We start from the raw sequence: 23,166 nt of genomic DNA, 5'->3' as shown, positions 1-23,166 counted from the left end.
AGATAAGCTTTCGGGCGGATTTTTTTACATCATGTTATTTAAAAAATCATAACTCTATAACGGGGCGTCGTATCCAAAAAAAATTTCCAGCAAAATGTTCTTAAAAGACTAGTCTACCCCACTATATGATTGAAAAAAATTTGAAAAATTATGATTTTTTAAATAACACGATGTCAGAAAATCAGCCTAAAAGCTTATCTTATTTCTGTTGGTTACGCACCGCTGATTCGCAATGTTTGTCATCACTTCAAGATGTCTACCGATTCGTGAAAAAGGCGTATTAAGTTCGAGAGTTTGACGATGGTGGCGCACGAAACAACAACAACAATCTCAGAACCACACACGCAATACATCGAGGAAGGGTGAGATCTGTTTTAGACCTTCTTTAAATGTCATTTTTAAAGCAGATAATACGAATTTCACCTTTATTCAGATTTCCAGACACTAAATTAGGTACGCTTATATTGTTTTTGGTTAGTTCAGCAAATAATATTTAATAATGAACATATTGTACTTTGGTAAAGCTAGGCCCTACTGTTACTGTATGATACAGTATTACAGTAACTGTAGCTAGGCAGCGGGCTATGGCTAGGCCTTTCTTCTCTGGGCTAGAGAAAGGCTTGGCCTCTTGAGTGAGGGCTAGACTAGGGCCTAATCCTACCTACTAGTAGGGTTGATCTGGTTGTCTTGTCGTGTAATGCCAACACCAAGCACTTCAATAATTTGCTCATCAATGCCGACCTTTTTAAAAACTGGTAGCATTTTCCTTGTTTTGATCTTTTCTTGTTTGTCGTGTCCACCTTGTGACCCTTTTTCTTTCTATTTTATTAATATATATTATTGTAATTTGTAACAGATAATAAGATAATTTTTTTAATTGGAAGTTGATAATGAGTTGTTTTTAAATATATTTTTTATATTAAAAATTAATAATAACTGATATTTTTTTATAATCAAATAAGTTTTTTTAATTAAAATTGATAACTGATTTTTTTTTGTAAAGAAATTACAAATTTATATAATTTTAGATATTTAGAAATTGCTAATATAAATACTTGTGATTATAATTTTTTTTTATTTCATTGTAAATGATAATTATTGATAGCAGATATTTTTTATGTAATAATAATAAATATAAGTTTTCATTTTAATCGATTAATTTTGTGAATGTTTGATTTTTAAATTGTGTACATTTTTATATTGTGTATGTTTTTAGTCCTTTTCTTTTGGAATATGTTGTATTGTCCAATCTGTTATACAATTGCAATAAAGTGAATTATGAATTAAAAGATGATAAGAAAGCAAAATCATGAAAAAAAATATTGGAAATCAATTTTTATTTTAGTTTTATTTCTATTGTAAATAAATTAATCTAGCTTTGTTTTTTATGCTTTGGGTAGGGGTCCGTTACTGGGTACATTGTTGTTGTTAGGGTCTTAATATCTGGTACTGTACTATATTCGTTAATCTTGAGTCATGTAGATCCGGTACCAGATCCACTTTGTTTCAGTATTAAGATACAGGGGTATTGCTAAACCCTGCAAACCCCCGCATACCCCGCAAACCTCCAAAAACACAGTGCAAACCCCATCCAAACCTTGTGATAATGATTGAATCACATAGTATAAGACTCAACTTGGTATCTCAATAAAAAAAATCTTAATTTTATGTTCGTCACAACCTATTTTTGGGGTAAAAAGGCCATTTTTTGTATAAAAAATTGCTAAACCCCGCAAACTCCTCAAAACACAGTGCAAACCCTGTGATAGTGATTGAATCATGTCGTACAGTATAGGACTCACTTGGTGTCTCAGTAAAAAAAAATTATAATGTTCCATTCGTAACAACCTACTTTTTGGGTAAAAATGCCATTTTTTGTATAAAAACATTGCTAAACCCCGCAAACCTCCAAAAACACAGTGCAAACCCCATCCAAACAATACCCAGATACAGCAGTGGATTTTAGCCAATATCCAGAGGTGACGGAACTAGGGGGTGCTGCGTTATGGAGAGTAATGTGTGACTGGAAATGGTCTGCAGTCAGTTGGTTGTTACCATGCGCTAGTGATGTTGGAGTACGTCAGCAAGATGAAACTATTTATGTAATGTATGAATAAAGTTCGGGGTTTGTCGGGTAGTGAAATAATTATTGTACAGTACATTTTAAGTGCTCCCTCCATGCATAAGTGTAAGCTAATTACGGTGATTAATTAGGGAAGGTATGGAGATAATATTTCGAAGTTCCCTCTTTCCAAGAGGGGATGCAAATGCTTTGTGAAAATGAGTATGCCACGGTACTCATTTTCACAAAGGAATACACACAACTGGTTAGCTAACAATGCAAATGTTACATGAACACCTGGGAAGGAAGGTGCAATCACATTCTGTTGCCTAGCAAACGTCTGTACTGTAGCGTGGTGGGTGGGGGGCTAGCCTACTGATGTACTGTGTAGCGGGGGATGATGAGCCATAATAAGACTAGGCCTAGGCCTAAGTAGACAGTGCAATTATATGTGATAGAAAGTACACTTTCGAAAGAAATAAATTAAAATAAGAAAAAAAAATAACTAAGAATAATTCATTTGCAGACGTACTGTACCTTGTTTAAGTATTATATAATGCTAACAATGCAGCTTTTGTAGCCCTAGCTAGGCAAGGCATCCATGTGCAAAACAGTGGTGTTTGTTTATCAATCAAAAAAGCACGCCGGGAAAGTTTGCCTTACCAGGAAAAGGTGACATAATCTAGCTTATGACGTATCCATGCTAACTATATTGTGAGTGACATCACCAAAAAATAAACATTTTCTATTATAACCAAAATATTAATAACTACAAGGTTTGTGGGCGTAAATTCCCTTAATACGAATTAAGGGTAGAAGAATTACGGCTCCCACTGACGTCTCAGTCGAGAAATACGGGTAGCTGAAGTTTTTCTCAAAAATCTGACTACGAAACCATATCGAAATTTCACGTTCCACTACTGGCTCTGAGTTGTGCTTTGCACACGCCGAGGGCGGCGTTCCAGGAACCCTGCGTCAAGAAACAGAAATTCTAATTACTGACTTGTATTGTTTGTTATTTATACTTTCTTTCATGTAATTTTAATATTTAATAAAGAACGATTGAATGATGCGAAAGAATGTCCTATTTAAATAATGATTGGGAGAACAGAAAAGAGTATAAAAATACCAATTTTTAATATTTCAAATTTCTTTCATGGGTTTTGTACTAGTATCAAGTTAGTTCAAAATAATAATGTAAAAACATCAAAGAGTTATGTATTTTTAACAAGTGGGATTAGTGTTAATGTTCATTAATTTTAACTGGAGGGTGTGTTCCCATCCCCCTCCTCACATTCTCTTATATTATACCATTGATTACATTGTATGTACTGCACAGTACTTGTGTTACAGGGAAGCTATTTATAGGAAGGATATACGAGCTGCTCAGTAGCTAATACTGTCAATTGAGATGCTGGTTATTCTTTAAATTGTACTGTATCATCTTTGTGTGTGTTGGCAGTCATATCGATTAAATTGTCCTGTTTATGTCTTAGTGCAATTCCATGATATTCTGTATGATGTTATCTTTTTGTATTTTTACCTCATAAACATAATTTGTATCAGCACTTTCAACTGTCAAATTACATTTTATTACATTACATTAACAAACGGAGAGAGCTGTTTCAAGAGTACTGTACCTGTCTCTTATACACATCTAGATGTGTATAAGAGACAGGTTACAATCCCCGAAAGGCTGCTATTATTATTAATCAACAGTATATTTCATCCTTGCCAATGGCATGATTTTCTTTGAGTATATCATACGAATCCAATCTCATTTCGGTTTCTTGTCTTCCTAAAGGATTGCGGACACAGCAGTTATCCAGCATGGCAGATAATATCCCATCTCCTTGTGTATTCTGCGGACCATCAGGAGCAGGCAAAAGTACTTTGATTAAAAAACTGATGGATGAATATAAAGATGTATTTGGATTTTCAGTCAGCCGTAAGTTTGAATATCCATTCTTATTTTCAATTGTACATATTTGCAGTATCAGAGGAGATTGAAGGCTTTTCTGTGTATAAACACACAATGTTTTTTACATGTTTTTTCATAGACACTGTACAGTATATAGAGTTTTACTCTACTTCTCTATGTGACCGGCAAAATTAAAATTACTTCTTAAATAAAAAGGTGTTTATTTTATGAAAATTGTTTGAGTATTAGCAAAGTTATGAAATATTTAATTCATTGGGCCGTAGCTCAGCCATTGTAGTTTTGAGAAAATAGCTTCCAGAGTTTCCAAAATTAATAGTTTATTATTAGAATTTGTATTTTAAATATAATTGCTGCGAAGCAGCCAATTCATATTCTTGACAGCAATTTGACCTCTGAAAGGTCATTGTTTGTCAAAAAACAAGGGCCTAAGACGACTGAAACGTGGAGTTTCCTTCTTTCGTTCTGCGGGGTAAAATCAATTACTTTAGGCGACGTTTGTAGACTAACCAACACGTACCAACGTCCGCATGTCGCGCTAGCCTTATTCTACTCTAGGCCTAGACTAGCTAGTATGGTATAGGCCTAGCCTTGAAGGGACGAAGGTCCCAATGAAAAACAACGTCGCTCCTTGATAGCTAACATTGTCTATTTAACATCACAATAATTCATTATTAGACCTATAGTTGTTTTTTGAATTGTACTCCACATAGACATTTTTGAAACTTTATTAAAAAAAACCTAAACCATAATTCACCACTATAGACACTTTTTGACAAAAATGAAAAATGACGACTTTGTTACCCAATGAGAAGTGTTCTAATATAGACAATGGGTCGTGTCTCAATTATTTGTTATATTTTTATTATTCATTATTTTCACTTGACTCGCATAAATAATTTTGTTCGAAGAACATTTCTATGCAGTTGTACTTCGCAGCACTTCACTTGCAATTTGCAATTTCTAGTTTTAATATACTCTTCAGTTAGATTTAGTGATCGATATTTTTTGCAGAAATGTTGTTTAATATATCTAAACTGTAAACTGCTAAAACCTGAAATCTGATTCTTGAAATGCTTTAGGTGCTGTGCAAAATTATAGATGTGCTACAAATGTAGGGTTTGTCAGAGCTGGTCACCTTAAAATCCTTTTTTTTTTATCTAATCATTGTAATATTTTTATGCTTATGCTATATTTTAACCTTTGGATTTTGCAACTGTGGTCCAGTGCTGGCCCAACCTTTTCCTTACCTGAGTGTATTGTTAGCATTACTTCCTCCATGGTGCAGAGTCAGAATCCAAACCAGAGGTTGTAACTACCAGTGCCTAACTTACAGAGGGCTTGACTTATGTGGAGTAAATGAGATAAACATCAACATTGAGAGAGTAATGATCGCTCAACATTGTTGGCTGAGACCTCTGTAGATTAGTTAATTGCATTGTCTTGTTCCTTTGTTTATATAGTTTTATGCTTGGAGACAATGATATGTCCTGCTGTATATAAATATATCAATTTATTATAATTATTGTGGCAGCAGTTGTATTTCAGGCTCTCAATCTGAGGTCAGGGGCTTGCTGTGAATTTGCTTGTCTTGAACAAGTCACTTTACCTACTTGTCTATATCCACTCAGGAGTATATTGGGAACCTTTTAGAATATTGTGGCATATTGCTTGTCGCATTGACTAAGTATACTCCCCAGGAGTAGGGGGAATATTGTGCTAATTTGCCAATATATTAATCCAATTTTTAATTCTAGGGTAATAAAGCTGCAATCGCTTTTAGACCAGCTTGTAGAGTATAAGGCGCTACATAAATCAGGACGTTATTATTATTGTAAATAAAATTGTGGTGTGTTTGTATCCATTAATTAAAAATACAGTATAAAATATAAACAAAATCTTTATGAGTGCACCATACCTTTGACAGTCAAAAAGGCCCCACTTTATAATACATGTCTTATTTTTTTCTCCCATCAGATACAACTAGAAAACCTAGAGGCTCAGAAGTTGATGGAAAAGGTATGTTTTTGTTATTTGGTTTGTGTTTATTACGAATTTGTTCTACTTTGATTATTATGTATTAATGATACAAATGCAGTAGTAATAAGTCTATCATTGAAACAAATTGATGGGTCTGAAAAGAACTGCTTTGTTGTGTTTCCAGATGCCTGGCTATTTTAAGTATGATTGCTTTGTCTTGAGGACAAGATAATAATAAAGATGATTATGCAGATGATTATAATGAACAAAAATTTTACTGTATTTAATCATTACAATGAATACGAAAAGAAATTGTATGATGACAAAAAAAATAGTATTTGAGAACATGAAATTCTTAATGTTGACAAATACATTTTTTCCTAAACAATGCTTAAATTCTAAATAAAGATCATTAGAAGATTTTGCTGTAAATTATACAAGTGAAGAAACAATAAATATTAGGAATCACATAAGTAATCTGCAAAGAAAAATATAAGAACATTGATTGCTATGCTGTATGTTAATCTATTGAAGCATTGCACAAAATTTCGCTTTAATAATTGATGACATATCAAACAAATAACTGAAAAGGTTAGATTATCTAGTATTTTGTTTAGAACCTTCAATTCAATTTTTCCAATTGACAAGAAAGTGCCATCTTTGGCCAAAATCTAAAGAAACAAACCACAGTGAATTAAACACAAGAAAAAGTTATACAATGGTAACTGTATGCACCATGGGGTATAGGGACATCAAATTTCCTGCCTAGCCAGAAAGTTGAAATTTAACCATTACTTGCTGACAGCACAATAAAATCAAATTCAGAAACAATGGCAGGTCTCAATAACAGGCCTAATGAAAGGGCCCAAATGACTGTATCTCTCTAAAAATGTGTAACAGGTAAATAGATTATTGTTGGCATACCCCAAAGAATTGTCTTTACTTATCAATTCTCTTTATTTATGATATACTGTATCTAGTTGTTGATAATGAATTAGTATTTACTAGTGATGATGTAATTATTTATGTTTATAGTAAAGATATTGACATGGTGAACATTAAACTACAAAGTGTTCGGCTAGCATTGCTAAATGGTATTCAATTTATTATTATTCAAATTTACAACGTTTAAGTAAAAACAACATGAGTAAAAGTATTACATGTAGTCAATTATTATTATTATCATTCATAAGGCTTGTATTTGCAAAATACCTTTTTAAAAATGCAAAAAAAGTTTATTGAATAAAATTTGCTGTTACTAACAGTTAGTGATCCAACGTCTCATTACCATAAACCCCGAGGACAATTTAATTAGAAATTTTCATCAAATGAAAAATGATAGAACAAGTTAATTAATTAAATATATTCAGAGTAATTATATATACAGTGATGATGAAATTATTATTAATGCATTCATTTTTTAATTTTTTAATTTGAACATGTATTCTTTATACATGTTAAAAAATGGGTTTTTTTTCCCCCTTTAGATTATCATTTTACAACTCGAGAAGACATGTTGTCGGCAATTGGGAGAGGGGAATTTATTGAACATGCAGAATTTTCTGGCAACCTCTATGGCACAAGGTATATAATTTAGAAAATTAATACAAAATAAACAAAACACAAGATGATGATGTCAAAGAACTACACTTTTCTTACTGCATACTTACATATATTTTTTCCTCTCATTACTACATGTGTACAGTTTACCTGATTATAAAAAGTCTTGCCTGCCCATATCATTGAAGTTTACTGAGTTTACCTTTGACTTTTATTCTGATATTTTTGTACTGTAAATGACGAATGTATTTATTGATGTAATTTCTAGATGTATATTTCATCCTGTTGTTGGCGTATATGCTGTTTGCTGAATAAATATAAATTGGAAAGAGAACAAAAAAAACAAAACAAACAAAACAAAATATTTTTTTTAAATTTTTGTTGTTATGTCAATTTTAATTTTTTCACAGTAAAGCGGCCGTTAACCTGGTCCTTAATGAAAGGAGAATGTGTATATTAGATATTGATGTACAAGGTGTGAAGAGTATTATGAAGACCGATTTGAACCCTATTTACATATTCATTATTCCGCCAGACATCAAAGTTTTGGTAAGTTATCCAGATTTGTAGCCCCCAACCAAGACATCACGTAGGTGCTGTAACCTAAATTTCAAACCTGCTATAAGTTGGCACAGTACCATGTCCCAATAGAGTGGCGTATAGCTTGGTGGTTAAGATACTTGGTTTTCTATCCCAGAGGGTGCTGGGTACGATTCCTGCAACAGCATTTTTTCTCAAACCAAAAATTCCACTCCCTAAAGCCGGACACTCGGTGGTACGATTGTTAGCCGACAAATCAAACACTACTACCTGTGAGCGCAAGACAATGCCTGCTATAAGTTGGCACAGTTACTACTATGTCCCAATAGAGTGGAGTATAGCTTGGTGGTCAAGATACTTTTCGGTGCTGAGTACGATTCCTGTAACAGGATTTTTTCTCAACCCAAAAATTCCACTCCCTTAAGCCGGACACTCAGTCGTACTGCCTGTGAGCGCAAGACAATGTGATGCTATCTGCTGATTTTTAGCTCAGTCTGAATAAATTGTCATTAAAAACGATCTGTTGCATGCTTGCTGTGGTGTTGCGTTCTCCATAGAATCACATTGGCCGACGAGCTTCGGGTGCAGTGAGTGCCTGGCTTAAGCCTCAATAGTGAGACGCAAGCCGGGCTGTCACGGCATCGTACGACTGTCCTCCAAACCATTGTACGATAAATCCAACTCCACTCCATGTGAATGCTGTACGATACATCTGCTGATTGTCAGTATAGGTAGCAGTCTGAACAGAGTGTTATTTAAAACGATCCATTGCGTACGCGTATTGGCATTCCATTCTCTATAGAATAGCGTTGGCCAACGACGTGTCGGGTGAATGAGTGTCTTGTGAAAGGATTGCCACTTAGAACAGTGATGTTAAAGTCCACTGTTTTGTATATCTTGTGGCCCTTGTGCCTGAATTTGAATAAATAAATAAACATACAGTATGTATTGAATTGGTATCAAGAATGTTAATCTTAACCAAGTCACATAATCTAAAAAATACTTAAACTAAATTTTAATTTCACTTTTGTAATAGGCAGTATAAAATTTTTTTTCTCTCTTTTAATAAGGTATCCATTCATTTTTTTTTTAAATTGTTAGTTATATTTTAAAAATTTTGTGTATTACTGTATATTTCCATATGTTGGTACCTACACGCAAAATCACAAAAGACAATGCAGATTCAATGGTGGTAAAGGTAATTAATGCTATTGTAATACATTTAATGATGCAAGTAATTCAACAAAATCTAAAGCTTGCATCAGCTGTGTCGCTAAATGTGATGCTTATAATTATTTTGTGACAATAGGAAAAGCGATTGAGAGAACGAAAAACAGATAGCGAGGAAGCCATTTTGAAGAGACTTGAAACTGCTACACGAGAACTCAAATTCAGTAAGTTTGATCTTTTTTTACTAATTATTTTATTCTGGCAAAATATATAATAATATGTTGTGTACTGAACTGAACTGAATTCTGATGAATAACCAAGTGTCTATTTCGTAAATACTTGAGTGAATGAATTGATATGCCATTTGTGTGATCTATCCAATTATCTATATATAGATTTTTTTTTTTCCAGGAGTAATTAATCTTCCCTATGTGGTTTAAGAATACTAAAAATATGTTGCATGTTTAATAATAATGTGTTAGACTTTATATAGCGCTTCATGCCTGCAAGGCCTCTAAGTGCTTCACAGTATTACTCACTGGTCTTAGATCAGGCCACCAAGGGAGGGTTTTCTGGGCTTGAGGTCCATGGTCGAAGCCCCGGTGGGGTCGGCGAAACCCCCAAAGCAATGGGATTTTTGTGCTTTATGGGTCTAAATAATGCTATAAAAGCAGATATGTTTGAAAAGGTCTTTGTCTGGGTGGGTCTGCAGTGCATTAGTTGGGTTGGAGGACTTATTTGGGAAATTTGAAGAAGGGGGTTTGCCAGAAGAGGGGGGGGGGATTGCTAGAAAAGGGGGGTTCTCCCAAACCATAAAAACCAACCCTGGATACGGGCCTGTAGATAGTGAGTAGCCATTCCTACTTGTTCTCCTCTCCACTTTTCCTGAACCCATTATAAAATTAGAATAGATTTTTGTATTCCTTTTCCCTTGTTTTGCTGTGATAATTTTATCTTTTTTCCAAGCACATTTGACATACCTGGAAATATAGATATAATAATAGAGTAGAAAACCCTATTAAGGGGACACTTTTGGGACTGAAAAAAGTGTCAACTTAATAGGGGTGTCCCCTGAATAGTTGTTGCCTGTAGTGTAGATATACTGTACTTTCACTCATTTTGTGGCCAAAGTGTCACCTAATAGTGGTGTCCAAAATGAGGGGTTCTATTGTATTACATTTATATAACAATATGATGATTATTTATGTACTACTTTTTGATTGTAGAAGTGTAATACAAAAAAAAATGAAAAAAAGGAATGCAAGTTGATTTTTTGTTTATAATTCTAACTCATTAAAAAAAAAATTACATTCATGTTTAAGATAAAAAAATAGGAATAGGCCACAATATTTTGATTATTCTATGCCATGACATATCAAATTTAAAGGTTTCATCCAAATGTTCAGTTGAACAGAACCAAAATTTAGGTCATGTAATACTGAACGAGAAGATAGAGTTGGCGTATCAAGAGCTTGTTTCTGTACTGAACCACCAAATTTGTAAAAGAAATGCAAATGGATTGTAGGGTAAATCAAGAAAATTTAGTTTAATTATCTTCTGAATTACAGAACAGCTTAACATTTGTTTTGTTGCATAAGTTTTAATGGTTTTATATTTTTATGTTAACAATTTATATTTCAGTGCTTCATTAATAGCATTTTGAGTCTGTTTTTATTATAAGTTAATAACACAATGTTTAAAATATTTAACATTAATTGTGTAATGATTTTTAACCCAAACATACTTAACATTGAGGCAACTCTGCCAATAACTATCAATAAGTTACAGTAAGTCATGTTGTCTGTCTCATTAACATAATCATTTTAAACATGTTGGTTATGTTTATGATTGTGTTGTATGCGCCGTGCAAGGTACAAATTATCAGACTTTGTGCACAAATTTCATGAAGGTTATAAAATGTTTTAAATTTTAAAAATTTGAATTCAATGCCATTCACATTCTGGCTGAGATGGCTTAATATATATTAAAAATATAATATCATATGCACTATAAATACATGTAACATAAAAGATAAAAAATGCACCTCTTCCAAATATTCTCTGTCTACAAATATCCACGCCGAACATAATTTTGTTCAGTATACTCAGCTTTAGAAAAGCACTAGAGCATTTATTAGAGATGTATTCTATTAAACGTCACAAAGCTTTAATATATTCCCAAAGCGTGTTGATGTTTTGTATCATCAGAACACTACTTAAAAAAACCAATATTTCATTTATTAATCAGTACTAACATTGCAAAAAGTCAGATAGGCTAATGTACATTGGTTGGTGCAGTTTAAACACACCAGTAATATTGTTATAATTATTGATCTATTTTCTAATTCTTTTATTAAAATGAAAATATAGATTTTACTACAGACGTTATGTTAATACATTATATTTACTTCATGAAACAATGGAAAAAGAATTAAAGGTTCAATTTTAGGAACTTAATGGGGAATGTGATAATTTCAACCTCATTCTAAACTTCTTTGAAACAATTTTTAACTCATACACTAGTTACATTTTCATTAATTTGTACCTTAATTAGTCCCACATAATTGTAAAACAGTATTATATATATTATATATAGTAAAATTGAAATATAATGTGTTTAAATATTCTTAATTTCTGATTCTTGTATTGTGTTGCATTTTCGTTAATTTCTTCTTCAATTAGTGCCACATAATTGTAAAACAGTATTATATATTATAGTCAAATTGAAATATAATGTGTTTAAATATTCTTAATTTCTGATTCTTGTATTGTGTTCAAATGTATATTTCATGTCTAAATCACTAAGTTCACTGTTTCATTAACATGTTTACAATATTCTTGTAATGTGTAGTACTGTACAGTATGTAATCGTAACAAATTTAATATACATGTACTGTACATTGAAATTCACTGTAATAATCATATCAAGCATAGCTCATAAATAAAAGGTTCCTTTAATTCAGTTGTATGAAAAAAGTTTCTCTGGCGGGATTCAAACCTGAAACATGTCGCTGTAAAGGCGAGTATCATATTCATTAGACCACAGAGACCTAAATAGGATATACATGCAGTTCTAAACCCCCAGGAACATTCATATAACTGACAGAAACGCTCACAAATATATACAGTATACAAGTCTTCCTCTAATTAAAGACCACTCAGCCCCAAATGGCATAATATTTTTTATAATTAAAGACCAAAGCTGCTAAAAATTATTAGAATTTATCAGAATTTGTCAATTCAAAACCTTCAGCATGGTCTACTTTTTCTATTTTTGTATTAACAGAATAAATAAATAATTTTCAAATGTAAATTTTATTTCAGTTCATGAACAGGGTGATTCCGTGCATAAAATCATCAACAATGATGTAGAAGTTGCCTACAGTAAACTGCAGGGAGTACTGAGCAGTGAAATTGGACGCGTCCGAGACATGCGATTCAAGCTCAACCTCTGAGTATGGTTAAATAACAGCCTACAAAAAACTAAGTGTACAACCTTATTATAGAGAGCACCTTTAAACAGCCATTCCTAGATTTTGTACAGAATTAAGTGTTTTTATTATCAGAGTATCATATATGCATGGAGAGTGGTGTAAATCAAAGGATATGCAGGAGTATTGGGTGTGAAGCCCTGTGTGAAACAGACCCAGAGCTTCTGTGTGACAGAGGGACAAATGCTCTGAAGACAAATTTCCAAAATTAACATAAATTAGGCTCTGGATACAAATTTCCAAAATTAATGCAAATTTGAGCACATAATGAAAGGCTTGCATAGTAACAAATTATATATAATACTGTTATTTTCAATGGGGTGCTATGTATGTAAATTAATTTGAAATTTAAATCGGGAATTACAAAAGTTCAGACAAATACAGCAGGGATTAAGAGCATGCGCACAAACCCTAAATAAGACATTTACATAATGTAAGGCTTGCATAACAAGTTATGTAATACTGGTAGTTTTTTATGAGGCATTAATTATGCAAATTAAATTTAAAATTTAAATCAGGGATTTGAAAAGGTCACGCAAATGCAGCAGAGGTAATTAAAATGAGCCTGCACGCAATTCAATTCAATAAACATTTATTTCCATTTCCATAAAATAATATAAACATTTTTTATATTATTTTACCAATATAACTTGGTATACAGTTCTTTAGCTAAAAAAATAGAATTCTTGGCATTGTTGCCAGCTTTATAGTATCAAGCTGTTAATAACATTCATACATACTGTATATTGGCATGAGAAGTATAATTGCGTATGTATATGCTTTTTATTCAGTTCTATTGCACAACTTAGCTGTTGTGATTGTATGTTATTGTGTACATGTACATTGTTTTCATTCAGAAAAATCCCTACTGAACCAATGTTCTTCATAGTCAGGTTGTTATATCTTCTCAGATGATTTACTATATTGGACTAGAATGCAAAAATATTGCCTTCTATCTTTCAGTGTGTGTATTTGTATTGTGTGTGTTAACGAAGTACTGTTGTATGTAATATATATTGGTAAGAGGTTACAAACTTTTTAAAAAATGTCAAGACATGTTAATAAATGTTAGGTATTTATCATCAAATTTTCATAGGTAAATGATATACAGTTTTTTTTTGTATATATGTATCTAAACACGAGTACAGTACATCAGTAGTTTACAATTTTGAGTCTACCAAGTTTGGATTGTTGATCAAAAAAATAAATATTATAAATAAATCAAAAGGAATTAAGATCAATAATGTTATCAGTTCTGATATAATTTTAGTTATTTCTATTTTATGTTAACAAAAAAAAAGGTTTTTGGCAATATTGTTTGACAGATCAAAATTTGTTGATATAGCAACAAGAAATATAGAGATTACATGTAGCAAGAGATGGGCTCAGCACAAAGTGAATTTTTCTTAATGTTTAATGTAATATTTTATCAAAATACATTATATTTGTTGTTTTTTTTTACAATTATGTGGAAGCAGCTGATTTACATTATTGATGTCTAAAAATGAAACAAAAATAAATAAAATGATGTACAGTACTGTACTAGTATGCTATTTTTACAGTATTCTATAACATGCGAGGACCATAGTAAGGTAGTGAAATATAGACGTAAAGAATATGTTTATTTGTAATTTAGCAGGGCTATTGAGTGGAATGTACAAACTATTCATTTATATGTGCAAAATGAGAATTTCTGTTACAACTGTTTACCAGATTCTCGTTCACAGCCCTTCAATGCAGTGTTACGACTTTATTGTTGAAAAAAATAAGGTTAAAATATACACTGTTGACCTAATAAATTTTTAAAAATATAATTGCTTAATTCTTAGTAGATATAATTCATTTATCTTTAAATTGAAATTTTAAATCTTTTTAATTTATTTTTAAGGTACTTCAGATTTTACCAGACAGTGTAAATACAATATTACAGTATGCAGATTTTTCCTTTGGGATTTTAATAAACTTTATATTAAGTAGGTAAAATGTTCTTATACAGTAGTAGTTTTTTAAAAAGCAGTAGTAGTATTAGGATGTACCTCAGTTACTTTTTGATGCAAGGATTAATCATGCAAGAAATCCCAGTTTATTTAAGTAAAAAACAAAAGAAACGTTAACACTTTTGGTTGAATTTTTTTCATTTTTATTGTTTTCTACAACAGTGGTGGATTAGTATTGCAATAAATGTTTACACCATACACAACTTGACCTAGTGTGAAAAGTTCTATTCAACTGAAAATTGCTTTTTAATGTGGCATTTTGTCAGTGCTTGTAAATCTAATGTTTGATTGGAGTTTTAGTGTAATTTCTGTCCACATTCATAGCGAACAAAGTCAATAACTTGGATGCCTTCTTGATACAATAATTCACCAACAGTTAATGATGGATCTATCAAATACTCTTGGTTAACCAGGTCTGTCACTATTTGTTCCTCTATTTCTTCTCCATCTTCTATAAAACAGAAGAAGACACATGACATTAATAAGCTAGACATACTTGATTCAAACCATTGGCAGCGCATGTTTTGAAAGTTGGGCGGTCTAGGGGCTGAGTAGCACACTTTATGTTCTGGGAGACTAATTTGGTGATTCTTTGTTGTTATAATGTAATCACCTAATAATACCTTCCGACCACTATAAACAACATCTAACACAGAACATCCGTGTAACATTAAAGTCTGGTTTCTATCATCAACCAATCACACGTACGCGTTTTCAATTTCCAGTTTCTTATTGGCCAGTGATTTAATCATCATATTTTTGTATCCAGATCGAGATTTTCTCGTATGGACGCATGGCAGCTAACGGTTAGCAGGATCGGATTTTCTCGTATGGATCCGGATCCTGCTAACCGTTAGCAGCCGTGTGAGAACATAGCCTTGTGTGAATCGGGTAAAGCTCCGTCCACGCTATCAAATTTCATGTGACAACACAATGTAATATGACATCATCATACCCATAATGGACACATCACACTCATTTTTCACATAAAATTGATAGTGTGGACATTAGTTCAACTTCATTATATGTATAACTTGAAAAATCTTTTACATATTGATTTTGATACACATTATTATATTATACTGTATATTTACCTTGTTCTTCTGATTCTTTTTGAACTGGTGGAACAAATTCACCTATTCTTACAGGCTTCATACCAACAATATGTTGACACAATCTCCTACCAAATTCATCCGGTTGCATTTTGGCAGATGACTTTTTGATGCTGTGGGCAGCAACCAGGGCTCCGTATTTCCCAAGCGAACAATCGTTTGTTTTTAAAATAGATGTTTTTGCCATAGAATGAACATAGCTCCCTGGAGAATTAGAGAATTAATAGCAGATAAGTATTTGATACTTTATATAATGATTAAAAAGTAGATTCATTGACAAAATACAAGTACCCAGCCTTATACAATATAGACAGAATGATATTTATCCCAAACCTTGCAAATAGATTGAGTCTAAAGATATATTACTGCCTGGGGCAAAATCTCTCAAAAAAGAACCCTAAATAAAAAAAAACAGTGAATTGCTCATTTAATAAGATTACAAAAAGTTTCAACATGACACTCTACTTAAATGGTTCTTTGCTGTTTGTTAGATTGTGAACTGTGTTTTTCGTCCTGTTTTACCCCTCCTTTTCTAGCTTTTAGCCTTGTATTTGGTGAATTCTATAATCATCAAAACTATAATTTTCATTGATTTATAAACTTTTTACAACAAAAAACCTTAAATTTAAATAAACAAACTAAACATTACATTATCTTTTTTAAAGTTTATTGGCTCAATACAACTCAACTGCTTAAATACATTTATATAGACTTACTACATTGTAAGTGTATGGACTTATATAGATTAAAAGAAATTCATAGATTAGATATTTAAATTCAGCTTTACCTAATATATGGCCAACAGGCACATGCATACAAACTGCACGCTTAACAGTTATATTTTCACCAATCTTTCCAATCGTTAGCGCTGTAATATCCTTCACGCTTGAGCCGTCATCTTGCTCAGATTTCAAACCATCCAATTTGTCACCCATCAACTCAACCTGAACATCAACGAAAGAAATAATCATTTTCATGACCTATTTTCTTTAGGGGTTTTCCCTTTCCACATGTTCCTTTTTTTCATTCTGGACAGAGTTAATTTGGAGACTAATTCCAAAACACAGAAATAGAGTATATGGGATGCCAATTAAATTTGGTTGAGTGCAGTAACAAGATTGTACTTCACAGAATTCACAAGTAACTTAAATTCAGGCCTAGCACCCAGGCTACCCTTTACCCTACAATCAATGTTGGGTTTCCAATTTTAAACCTTATTAAATCAGTGGAAACATAAAATATTTATGTTTAAAGCAGAACTAAGTATTTCTGCATTTAGCACCATTACATGTCCAGAAATAGCACTCTTAAAACTATAAAAATTGTCTTAATTTTAAAATAAAAAACAGTTACAAATTGGACCACCACAAGAGATAGGGGGCCTACTGGCCATAATGATGACATGGTACTCTATGCTTTATATTTCATTTTAATGCGACTTATTAAAAAAAGCATGCAATTTCGAAAATGGCTTGAGATGTTATGGGCCTGGTATTAGAGCTTAACAATGTGTCTGAATATGTGAGACTTGGTAGCTAAGGAACAATGAAATATTACAATAGAAGTATATTATGTATGTACAACCAAAGGTAAGTTACCTTGCCAACATCATTTATAACAGAGTTTTCACTTCTGTGTTGCTTCAAAGCCATTGATGCTACTTTCCCTACAAATTGCTGAAACTGTGAATTCCTTGCAACAAAATCAGTTTCACAGTTTACCTATAAGATGGAAAATCATTTGTTATTAGTAAAAGGTAGAAATAATGTTTTTATTGATAATACTTAATTTCTTCCATTTTATCAACTATATCAGAGACTATCAGATTGCCATAATAAATATGTTGATGTGACACAGCGGTAAAGCTGCAGGCTTCCAATCAAAACTTCAGGGGTTCTAGTCAGAGGCTGTCCAGTTATTTGTGCCGTGGGCAAGGCACTTTATCCATGTTGTCTCTCTACCCTCAAAAGTATATGTGGATACCTTGTAGGTTTGGACGTCACTTCACTGATTACTAGCTGCAACATTATGAAATACATCTCCAGGAATCTTGGCATAATGCATTATTATATTAAACTAAATTATTATGTATTATGTATTATTATTATTATTATTATTATTATTATTATTATTATTATTATATATTTGTTTATAGAACTAGACTGCAGCCTATCAAAGACTGACCTCTACCATAGTTGCATAATTGTCTTGACATAAAACAGCAACCAATCCCTGAGCTGTTTCCCGTCCCTGTAAGCTTGTGGCTTTGCTCCAACCTTCCTTCTCTGCCTGTTTGTGTAACCATTCTTCAGCCTTCATTCAAAGAAGGCAAAACATTACAATAAAGCATAAAAACAAATACATTTTTAGTTTACTGTAACAAATGAAAAGTTATTGGCTTGGTCACTCGTCTTCGAATTGCAAGATCCTTGGATTGTGTTCAAGTAGGTTGTTGTGTTCAATTAATTGTGTACAGTAATATAGCACATTCAAATTACTTACTCTATTGGAACTAATTTCATCAGGGATTTTATGAGATAATTTATGACAAGATGCTGCAGCAACATCATAAAATCCACTTCTCCCCCATTCCACATAAAAAAAAACGATAACCTTACTTTTACTATGTCATTGTTAAATTCCTTTAAAGCTTTTTTACAATTCAGAAATGTGAAACCAGTTTTCTTTCGAAGCTTAGCTAAATCGGTTTTCGCGGCCGACTTAGTGATTCCTCCTAAATGAATACTCCGTCGAAGGAGGAAAAATAATGGGCCTGCAATGAAAAAAAAAATGATGTATTGCACTGGTTGTTTTGTCATACTCTCTTTTCTGATTGGCTTGTAAATGATCTTACACCAGCTGTCATAAAAAAAAAAAAAAATTTATTTAAAAAAAAAAAAAAAAAAAAAAAAACATTGAATGCATTTTTAGTTTACTGTAACAAATGAAAAGTTATTGGCTTGGTCACTCGTCTTCGAATTGCAAGATCCTTGGATTGTGTTCAAGTAGGTTGTTGTGTTCAATTAATTGTGTACAGTAATATAGCACATTCAAATTACTTACTCTATTGGAACTAATTTCATCAGGGATTTTATGAGATAATTTATGACAAGATGCTGCAGCAACATCATAAAATCCACTTCTCCCCCATTCCACATAAAAAAAAACGATAACCTTACTTTTACTATGTCATTGTTAAATTCCTTTAAAGCTTTTTTACAATTCAGAAATGTGAAACCAGTTTTCTTTCGAAGCTTAGCTAAATCGGTTTTCGCGGCCGACTTAGTGATTCCTCCTAAATGAATACTCCGTCGAAGGAGGAAAAATAATGGGCCTGCAATGAAAAAAAAAATGATGTATTGCACTGGTTGTTTTGTCATACTCTCATTTCTGATTGGCTCGTAAATGATCTTACACCAGCTGTCATAAAAAAAAACAAAAAAAAAAAACCATTGAATGTCAATTACTAAAAAAAGTAAGATGAATTTTTATTTTATTTTATTCATTCTGGCAAAACAATTAACAATGTAAAATATTACAAATACAAAAAATCAGAAATTCACAAACAAAGAATAATCAGGGGAGCCAGGGAGCAAATAAAATAAAAAATATAAGAAAAAATCTGGTGCTTTATAGGGACAGACCATGCCCCACTTTCAGGTGTATTGATCATAGTTTTGAGAAGGGTGCAGTGCTTACCATAATAAATTTAATCAGAAACATAAAAAATACAATTGTCATTATAAATTATTATCAAATGGCATATTTGATAGGGGATAGTATTTTTAAGGTTTAAAAAACCTGACTATAAAGACCTATTTATGATAAATTTCTAAAAATAATTGATGGTGTACATAGTGCACCTTCAGTTTTACTGATTTTCAATTTCAAGCACTTTATTAATTTTGTCTGACCGGCTACAGACATCACACTACACAATCATCCAGTTCAGCTGATTTCAGCCAGTTCACCAAGAACCAAGTACTGTATAATACTGTTGTATGTATGGTTTTGAGTTTGGAAAAAATACATGTATATACCGTATTTATTTGAATAAACGCCACCTCTAGAGCCTCATTTGGATAAAACGCCACCTTTAACGCCCAAGGCATTTAATTTTTCTTAAAATAAACGCCCCCCCCCCCACCCAAAAAACACATTTATTGTTCTACTCCAGTAGAGTTACATTTTTCTAACCTGGTTGGGATCATTTTTCTAACCTGGTTGGGATGATTTTTTTAATGGTCACACAATAACACATTTTGAATTGAAGAAAATTACATGCGAAAATGGCGCATTTATTGAAGTATAACTATAATACGTATCTATTTTACACCAAAAAAATTTAAAAAAAAGCCTCCATTGAATAAACGCCCCAGTCACACAATAACACATTTTGAATTGAAGAAAATTACATGCGAAAATGGGGCATTTATTGAAGTATAACTATAATACGTATCTATTTTACACCAAAAAAATAAAAAAAAAGCCTCCATTGAATAAACGCCCCACAAAAACCCTTTTCAATAAATACTGTTACCAATTCTAGACATGGTGCCTATACTAGATATAATTAAGTCCAAATATATAAAGGAATTCACTATCTTTTCTTCTTCTGAACTTTCTGTTGCCATTTTTGGACGACTCAATATGGTACGAAGTGACTATTAAATGGATGTTTTGGTCAACCTGATTGGTTTCTAACCAGCCGTAGCCAAGCCAGATTTAGGCCTAGCACGGGCATGGGGCTTTAGGCTTGAAATGGATTATATACACATGGAAGCTACTTTTCTATAATGTTAGATGTATAATCTATGTAGTATATGGCCAAGAAATTAATCCTTACTTGTTTGCATCATCGTTGACCTGATTTTATTCTCTAAAATTTAGCATCTAAGGCCTACACTACTCACCGGCTCGCGACGCCACCGGCTCTCATGTGTAACGCATAGTGCACTTTTGGCTGCTGTGAAACGCGTTGGAAGCTCTGGCAGTAAGTCAACGCGTCACATAAATCGTCCGTCGTACATTTTTATCCAAAATGGCTATTCGCAAGGCTACGTGTAAATTCATGGTTTCGTAACATAACATAAATAATGCACAGTTTATTTCAATTAGGCTACGGTCGGTGGCCCTGCATACAATACCAGGGGCCGGATTTATGGGAAAGAGGCCGAGCAGGGCCCCTTCCCCCTGTCAGAGAGTAAAAAAAAAAGGAAAAGAGAAAAAGGAATTATTGATCGCCCAAAATGTCATCCATTTTCATCTTTGTGATCTTTCCAGACATGATAAAGAATAATAAATAAATAAATAAATATTTGGCTCTACACAAATGATGGTGATGATTGATGTTGATGGTGATGATGATTGATGATAATAAGTATTGGTAATGATGATGATGATGTCATGATGGTGGTGATGATGAAGAACAGGGGCGGATCAAGAGATGTCCAAAAGGGTGGGGGAGGAGGAGGGGGAGTTCCGAAAGTGGGGCCGATCGAGAAAACACTAGCCTAGGGGGTGCGGATTTTTTTTGTTTTCTAGCTAGACACCCGAATATAACCTTTGAGGCGTTTTGGGCGATCAATTATTTCCTTTTCTCTCTTTCTCTTTTTTTCCCTTTGTTGCAAAAAAAAGGGGATGGGGACTGCCCTCTGCACCCCTTAAATCCGCCCCTGAAGAAGTTGATGATGACGATGTTGATGATGATTATGCTCTGACGATGTTGATTCTGATAATGATTGGGCAAACAAGTGTCATTTTAGAAATCAGGGCCGGTTCTTAGAGATTTTTTGCGGTCAGTCGTGCTTAGGCAACACATGTGCTTTGACTTTTGCATTAATTGATGGTTAAAATTAATAATGAAATGTGATCTTATGAGGACATTAAATGATAATTATAACGGTATAGGCCTACTGTAACGTCAACGGATGAAGATGATAACAATAAAGTGTTTCTCTCGGTGCTGAAATCTGAATTTAAAACCTAAATAAATTTATAGACATTGCTTCTTTAATTTAGGCCTAAAACAAAAACAAAAACAAAAAAACCTAATTTAATTTTCATCACTTTGCAACATGCGTTTTACTACAAAAAAGATCTTAAAATTTCGGCAATCTTAAAGTTTTACCGTATGTGTAAAATTAAAAGGAATAAACTGTTTGCTCGTTTTAATTTCAAATTGTCCCCGGGACCGATCGCCGAGAGACAACAAATAGGCCTACCATAGGCCTACAGACCGACACCTCAGAATATCTGAGATGAGGCGTTTTGGGCGATCAATAATTCCTTTTTCTTTTTTCCCTTTTTTTGACTTTCTGATAGGGACAGGGGCCTGCTCGGTCCCTTTCCCATAAATCTGGCCCCTGGTATTGTATGCAGAGTCACCGACCGTAGCCTAATTGAAATAAACTGTGCATTATTTATGTTATGTTACGAAACCATGAATTTACACGTAGCCTTGCGAATAGCCATTTTCGTGCGCATTATGTGGCGATGTCAAACGATGATGTGGAAGCATCTTGTTTTTATTTGAGGTGAACCACCTGCAAAGAAAGCTAACAAACATGGACAACTTGTATCATCAAACTAACAGGTATACTTTAATAGTTGGTAGAGACAAATTAAGTCAGTGTTTATCTTTAAGGTTAGGCCTAGGCCAATTACTTGAAGCCTAGGCCTAAGCCTACTTCACCGAAACAGACGATTGGGCCTATAATGGATGATTGGTTTATTTTGAACTATTGTGGACGCTTGGGTCTATTTTCAACTTTTTTAGTGTGTAGACGACCGACTCTATTCTAGTAGTTTTGTGAACATTTAGGCCCCCCTTTTTTAGACTACCACGTCAAACACAAATGGAAAATCGGTTCCACTTATGAATTTGTTCAGGCCCATCATTACAAATTATAAAAGTTATTAATTATTAATGAATGATGATCAGAAAAACACACTTCCTGGATGATACTGGTTTCTTTCGCAATTTCGAGTGCGACGAGTCTCACGTGAGGTATGGGACGCCATAATTAATTCTATGGAGTGCTGTTTGGTTTTCCTCAAGTAGAATTTGTTTATATTCAAGAAAGTCCTGTCTTCTTGGACTTGAATGGACCTTCTTGTCTTGAAATCTTTCATCAAGTGTTAACTGTACTTCCATGTTATTAGGCCACGTAAAATAAAACAATTGGTTAGCATCCCCGCCCGACCGTCAGAAAAGCCCCCGACCTGAATTTTTTTAAATTTTTTATTTTTACAAAACACTCAAAAACTCCATCTCCCGAAGGCAATTTATATAGGCCTAGGCTTGTTTACCATCC

General features: G+C 33.0%; 3 protein-coding genes across 6 annotated transcripts in view; 2 read left to right on the top strand and 1 right to left on the bottom strand.

The window, feature by feature from the left end:
* The first annotated feature begins 301 nt into the window (after positions 1–301).
* LOC117107274 (guanylate kinase-like) lies at positions 302–14,941 on the top strand. 3 transcript variants are annotated; one of them, XM_033248905.1, is made up of 8 exons: positions 323–453; positions 3,867–4,010; positions 5,979–6,020; positions 7,469–7,565; positions 7,952–8,090; positions 9,391–9,475; positions 10,658–10,777; positions 12,575–12,712. In XM_033248905.1, the coding sequence occupies exons 1-7, from the start codon at positions 390–392 to the stop codon at positions 10,774–10,776; spliced, it is 690 nt and encodes a 229-aa protein (XP_033104796.1). In that variant the 5' UTR covers positions 323–389; the 3' UTR covers position 10,777; positions 12,575–12,712. The 3 variants fall into 3 exon arrangements, with proteins under 3 accessions (XP_033104797.1, XP_033104796.1, XP_033104795.1); XM_033248906.1 differs by lacking the exon at positions 10,658–10,777 and having other exon boundaries at positions 302–362; positions 12,575–14,941; XM_033248904.1 differs by lacking the exon at positions 10,658–10,777 and having other exon boundaries at positions 12,575–14,941.
* LOC117107273 (elongation factor Ts, mitochondrial-like) lies at positions 13,982–20,808 on the bottom strand. Of its 2 annotated transcripts, XM_033248903.1 has the most exons (7): positions 20,697–20,808; positions 19,030–19,184; positions 18,035–18,163; positions 17,449–17,571; positions 16,638–16,794; positions 15,833–16,054; positions 13,982–15,189 (listed from the first exon to the last, which is right to left on the bottom strand). In XM_033248903.1, exons 1-7 carry the CDS (start codon positions 20,707–20,709, stop codon positions 15,035–15,037), a joined length of 954 nt encoding a protein of 317 aa, XP_033104794.1. In that variant the 5' UTR covers positions 20,710–20,808; the 3' UTR covers positions 13,982–15,034. The 2 variants fall into 2 exon arrangements, with proteins under 2 accessions (XP_033104794.1, XP_033104793.1); XM_033248902.1 differs by lacking the exons at positions 19,030–19,184; positions 20,697–20,808 and adding an exon at positions 18,469–18,684.
* A 1,547-nt stretch (positions 20,809–22,355) lies between these two features.
* LOC117107292 (Golgi SNAP receptor complex member 2-like) overlaps positions 22,356–23,166 on the top strand; it is a 15,033-nt gene continuing 14,222 nt past the window's right edge. The window contains exon 1 of the mRNA XM_033248923.1: positions 22,356–22,445. Within this exon, the coding sequence (XP_033104814.1) occupies positions 22,417–22,445 (29 nt within the window). The 5' untranslated portion in view covers positions 22,356–22,416. The remainder of the gene's footprint in view (positions 22,446–23,166) is intronic.

The sequence above is a fragment of the Anneissia japonica genome, unplaced genomic scaffold (genome assembly GCF_011630105.1).
Source record: "Anneissia japonica isolate Jap-2015-1 unplaced genomic scaffold, ASM1163010v1 scaffold211_len1577895_cov191, whole genome shotgun sequence".
In the NCBI taxonomy this organism is placed as follows: domain Eukaryota; kingdom Metazoa; phylum Echinodermata; class Crinoidea; order Comatulida; family Comatulidae; genus Anneissia; species Anneissia japonica.
Note: the sequence above shows the minus strand (reverse complement) of the source record. Positions and strands in the feature narration are given on the sequence as shown.